Source organism: Ochotona curzoniae, unplaced genomic scaffold (genome assembly GCF_017591425.1).
Source record: "Ochotona curzoniae isolate NIBS_2020 unplaced genomic scaffold, NIBS_Ocur_1.0 contig_2688, whole genome shotgun sequence".
Lineage (NCBI taxonomy): Eukaryota > Metazoa > Chordata > Mammalia > Lagomorpha > Ochotonidae > Ochotona > Ochotona curzoniae.
The window spans coordinates 7,020,178-7,026,177 of record NW_024465553.1 but is presented as its reverse complement, the minus strand read 5'-3'; the positions used below and the strand labels follow the sequence as shown (position 1 = coordinate 7,026,177).

At 51.0% G+C, this 6,000-nt stretch overlaps 1 protein-coding gene across 1 annotated transcript in view; it reads right to left on the bottom strand.

The window, feature by feature from the left end:
- Positions 1-1,581: 1,581 nt before the first annotated feature.
- The window catches only part of FBLN5 (fibulin 5), a 60,146-nt gene continuing 55,727 nt past the window's right edge, over positions 1,582-6,000 (bottom strand). The window contains exon 11 of the mRNA XM_040975148.1: positions 1,582-2,526. Coding sequence (XP_040831082.1) covers positions 2,365-2,526 — 162 coding nt within the window. The 3' untranslated portion in view covers positions 1,582-2,364. The remainder of the gene's footprint in view (positions 2,527-6,000) is intronic.

Genomic DNA, 6,000 nt, shown 5'->3' with positions numbered 1-6,000 from the left:
TTGTTCCCTGAAACCCAGGCTGGCATTTAATTGCTGTTGTGAGAGCAGAGGATGTAGCACAACGAATTAGACCATGGCTTAGAATGTCCCCAGGCCATACCAGAGTGCCAGTTCAAGTCCCCACTACTCCACTTCCAATTCAGCTTCCTGCTAACGCCCTTGGGAGGCAGTAGATGGTGGGCCAGGCACTTGAATCTCAGCTACTCACATGGGAAACCTGGATGGAGGCTCTGGTCCTGGCTTCAGCCTGGCTAGCCCTGGATATGGAAGGGTCTTCAACAAGTAGGTGACAGGTAACTGTGTCTCTCCCTATGCCTTCCAAATCAATAAATAAATCTTTAACAGCAACAAAAATATTTCCACTATGAGCTAAGAGAGCAATGCTTAGCCCAGTTATGGTACTTACAGGAGGCACATCAAGGGGGGTTGATGTGGACTAGATAAGGTTGTTAGGGTGTAGCCCCGCACTGGATGCCGGTCAATGGCATCAGAAGAGCGGGAGAGGCTGGAGCAGACACAGACACGCATGAGCCAAGAGATGCCCTGTGCTGCCTTGAGGCTTGGCCAACGAGACTTGATCATCACTGGATGGCCCTTGACCATAGCCCTGAGCCAACATAAAGCTCTTAGTAGCCTGTCTCAGGAATTTCATCAGAGCCAAAAAAAAAAAAGTGAATGCAATGTATAATAAGGAATTCTCAACTTTGGCAGTCTATGAGATTTTTAAAAATAAGATTTATACATATTTGAAAGTAAGAGTTACAAGAGGAGAGTGCAGGTATAGGTGGAGAGATACGGGTTCACTCCTTAAATGGTAACAACAGGGCCTGGTGCAGTAGCCTAGTGGCTAAAGTCCTTGATTTGCACTGGCATCCCATATGGGTGCCAGTCCGTATCCTGGCTGCTCCACTTCCCATCCAGTTCCCTGCTTGTAGCCCAGGAAAGCAATGAAGGAAGCACAAAGCCTTGGCATCCTGCACCCTTGTGGGAGAAGAAGCTCCTGTTTCCTGGCTTCGAATCAGCTCAGCTCCAGCTGTTGCAGCCACTTGGGGAATGAACCAGTGAACAAAAGATCTTTCTGTGTGTTTCTCTTTCTCTTTGTAGATCTGACTTTCCAATAAAACTAATAAATAAATCTTTTTAAAAATGGTCACAACAGCCAGGGCTGAGTAGTTTTTGTTTGTTTTTGAAAATGCTGATGTACAGGCCTTGCCTAAGACCAATACCCTGGAAGAGGGTGCCAGGGAATGCACTTCTTCCTCTTCAAAGTTCCGCTAGCTGTCCTGTGTAGCCACCAGGGCTGGGTGTAGAGGAACACAAATACACTCGTGTTTCAGGACAGTACTCAGATTAACCCCCCAAAGAAGCTTCTTTCAGGTCGAGTGAAACAGACCTTGGAACTGAAGCTCCTCCTACCCTCTCTGCCATCCCCATCCTCTGCCCACCACCCATGCCAGTGTGCCCCAGGAGGAGCCTTCCATGCCAGGCCACAATAAGCAGGTTTTAATCAGAGCAAGAACCAACCACATATATGGAACCCTTTGGGGTGTCAAAATGAAACAAACATAAGATCTCTTCAAATATTTAATTGGTTTGGAGACCTTTGCCTTCCAACCCAGTTAGATAAAAATTCTTTTTAAAAAAAAAGCATGATGGGGCTGTGGGGGGATGGGTGGCCAAGAAAACACTGGGGTAAAATGAAGAGTAGTTGGGGGTGTGGGAAGACAGAAGATAATATGTGTTGAAGCCTTTTTAAAGAATGCTAGCACTTACTTTAAAAATTACTCAAAACAGAACGGATTAAACAGTTATACACACTTAACGACAGGTCAAACCTCTTTGATGGCAGAAAGTATCAGGTATGGCTTTGAGAGTGACTCCCATTCTGCTGTGGTTTACTGCACTGGCTTCTCAGTATGAGCGAGAAGGCACCTAGCTATAACCAGCGTGGCCCAGCGTGGCCCAGCGTGGCCCAGCAGGCACTTGCAAAGCAGCCACACAGCGAGAGGAGCAAGCAGGCCTGGAAGAGGGGAAGAGCGGGCTGTTCACAGTCTTCGAACGCAGACTCAAACCCCAGCCAACTTCATCTCTTTTGTTTGAAAAACATGGGTGTAGAGCTCACTGGGGACCTCCCACACAGGGTCAAGGACAATACTTGTGGGCAACTGTGTCAGAGCAACTGGGGATGGGGGTGTCCTTCGGGGTGACAGGTCTGCGATGGTGCAGGCAGGGGTCGGGGGACTGAATCCTAGGGGACACGCTCAACGAGTCTGCCTCGCCCTCCTCCTCCCTCTCGTTCCCTCTCCTGCTGTCCCTGGGTGCTGGTGAAGGGCAGTGTCAGAGGCTCCCGCCGCCGCCGGGGGCTCAGAATGGGTACTGCGACACGTAGATCCGCAGTCGGATCACGGAGCTGCCCCGGAAGTTGATGACGGTGTTGACAGTGATCATTTCCAAGTCCAGCTCGATGTCCCGGGGGCCTTTGATGGGACGTGTCATCACCAGGGTGGCGCTGATGGGACCCGTTTGCTGTGGACAGATCCAGGGGACAGCAGTGAGAGACGGCCCGATGGGAGTACCAGGCCTGGCTGACATCATCCCCACCTCCACCAACTGCCCACCTGTTGCCTCGGTTGTGCCACACTTGTACCCCAACTTTGCCCACTTGCCACCTGGCTCTTTCCTGCCAACCTGAAAAATCGCTTCCAAAAAGGCAATGCCCCAGTCTAACCCTGGTCCCCACAGCCCCTCTGCACTTGTGAAGAACTCAAAGGTTTTGGACTGTGTGTAACTACCTATCTCCTCTGTGCCTGGCTAGTCATGAGCCCCATAAGGGATCAAGGTCAAGGTCAGGCTCCTCAGTAAATGCCCCCAGGCCCCCACCAGGTACCTGGAACATAGCAGGTGTTTGGGGGATACAGTCAGGATAAGGACCCTACACCCATGGGTTCCACATACACCAATTCAGTCAACCACAAGTTAAAACGATTCAGAAACCAACTCAACCCAACCTGAACATGTGCGGACCGTTTTTCTTGTCATTGATCCTTAACCAATGCAGCAGAACATCTGTTCACAACGTACACCTACAGGAAGCCATACATGTCATCTAGAGGTGATGTGAAATACACCAAGGAGCAGGACACAGCTTCTGTTAAAATATTGGACCTTTTTAAATATGAATTTTATTTATGTGAAAGGCAGAGTCAGAGTGAGAAACCTCCATCTGTTGGTTCACTTCCTAAATGCTGAAGCCAGGAGCCAGGAGATTCTTCTGGGTCTCTCTTATGGGTGCAGGGGCCCAAGTACTTTGGCCATCCTCTGCTGCTTTCCTAGGTGCATTAGCAGGGACATGGATTGGAAGTGGAACAGCTGGGACTCAAACATATGCCCATATGGGTGCCAGCACCCAAGCAGAAGCTTAACCTGGTATGCTACAACGCTGACCTCAATACTACACTATTTTATTTAGGAGACTTAAGTATCCTAAAGAACTGCCATCTGCAGGGTCCTATAGTCTTCTGTAGACACCAAGGAACCACCCTGTATCTTGGATGAATGACTGAGCTGTTAGTGGAGCTTACTGTGTGGCAAGGCTCTCCCTCTACCTCTCGGTGCCGCATCTCTAAACTGAGGGTTTGGACTAGAGTGGCAACTCCAAACATGAGGCATCAGATGCACCTAGGGAACTTTTGAAAACCTCACATTCGCAGGGACCCGATCCAGGGTTTTCCAGTTCTATCTGTGGAGGACCCTTGGGAAGGGCCCTTACATAGCAGCCTGCAGCACACAGATAGCCAAGGCTACTGTATTCCGTGACCCCTCACTGTGGATCTAATTGCCCATATGAACTTTGCTCCTCTGTGGACTATTTCTGGAACTTGCAAGGAGGCACGCAGAGACCTGACAACGGTGAGCAGCCACCAGGCTGATGTATCCTTCCAGCCATGATGCACATCTGCTTATTTGCTCCCCATAAAATCCCTGACTAGCCTCGCTACTCCAAGTGTGGATTGCGGGCCAGCAATATCAGTGTCACAATGAGTGGAGGAGCTCAGGCTCCACCTAGGATAGCCTGAGCCAGGAGCTGCAGGGTAGCACAACCCTGGGTTGATTCATGTACACATTGAAAATTACAAAATGCCTGGGCTAGTGTTGGACACAGTGGGTAAAATCGCTGTCCGGAATGCCAGTATTCCATATGGGCACCAATCCAGCTCCCTGCTAATGGTCTTGGAAAACAATAGAAGATGGCCCAAGTGCTTGAGTCCCTGCCATTCCTATGGGAGAACAGGAAGAAACCCCAGACTCCTGGTTCAGGCTGGCCCAGCCCCAGCTGTTGCAACCATCTGGGGAGTGAACCAGCAGATGGAAGCTCTCTCTCTCTAACTCTGCCTTTCAAATAAAAGTGATGAACCTTTTGAAAAGGAAAAGTGTTAAATGTCAATATAAAGGCTCAGGACCCTGGTGAGGGATTCCAGCTGCTCTGAGGGCTATTCTGTGGTGTGTCTCATGATTCCCCCATTTTATAAACAACTAAATTAAGGTCCAGAGAGGTTAAGTAATGGCTTGGGGTCACTCAGAGATTCTGGCAGAGCTTCCATCTGGTATTTCCACCTGGCACTGAGCCCCAGGCTTTTGTCACAGCATAACAACAGAGCAGACTGGTGAAAGTTCTGTTATCCCCAGCCCAGTCCCTGAGGGCAGATGCAATGGGTAGTACAGCAGGCAACCGAGGGTGGCTAGAGGGCACCTGTAACCCCGACAATACAAGACAAAGGCTTCCACAAGCTGCATGGGCCCCTGCTCAGTCAAGGGGCTAGATGAACTGAAGGCTGCACCTGTCTCCATAAAGGCGGGGTACCCCACAAAGCTCTGAATGCCCCTAAGAACTAGGACAGGCCTGCAGGCAGGGCAGGCTGGTGGGCAGGTAGGTACAGATCAAGAATGGAACTGCCCTGTCCACTTCCACTGGGCAATGGGTAGCTGACAGCTGGCCCATTTCCTCTTGGCAGTGGCTCCATCCGTTCCCGTCAGCACTGGCGTAACTGGCACTTGCTCATGTGGACGATAGCTGGGACTTCCTTGTCAGCCCTTGCACAACATCAGGGCCTAGGGCCAGGACTTCAGAGGGCACAGCCTCATAGGGGAACACTCTCCTCCCACCTTTCCTGTAACCCTGCCCTGGCACTGATATCTGCAACCCTGGCTAGCTTCCACTGTGTGCATAAAGGAACAAAAGCTGAGGGTTGGGGTTCCTAAACTAAAGGCAGCACACTGAAAGGGGATCTTCTTGGGGTCTGGAAGGGAGAATGGAGCAGGTGGTAACTTCCAGGTTGTTCCTTTGGGCTTTCCTGGTAAACTGTGGAAAGGCACCTGAGAGGTCATGGAATCCAGTCTCTGCTGAGTCTGAGAAAGGCCCAGCGAGTCAAGCCTCTGCCTGAGACACCAGCATCCCATATGGGTACCAGTTCATGTTTCAGCAGCCTCACTCTCAACTCAGTTCCCCGCTAATGCGCCTGGGAAAGCAGCAGAGAATGGCCCAACCCTGCAGGGGCTGGAGTCAGTGCCATGGCTGGGAGTGGAAGAGGAGGGCCATGGAGAAGCCGACCTTGCCCTTCCCTACCCCTACCCTGAGTCAGGACTTGAGGAGCCTTGCCACGGACTGAGAGGCTGACATGTTCACTGACACCACGGGAGAATAAAGCAGCCAGCAGCAAGAGAAAGGCATGCATGGGTTAGGCCCAGCAGAGGAGGAAAAGGAAGCTCTTGGCTGTCTCAGCTCCTCTGAACGTCACCCGGTTGATAAGATGCCCTGCTATGTGGCAGACATGGCACCAAGCAGATGATCCCACGGTAAACATGGTTATTGTCTGTTCCTGGAGCAATGAGGAAGTGAGTGGCTCCAAGAGGGCAGGTGCTGAGACCAAGGTCACAGGTTAGGACATCCCAGGGTGTGGAGCAATCCACCAGAGCCCACGTCCAATCACCCACTACAAGGGA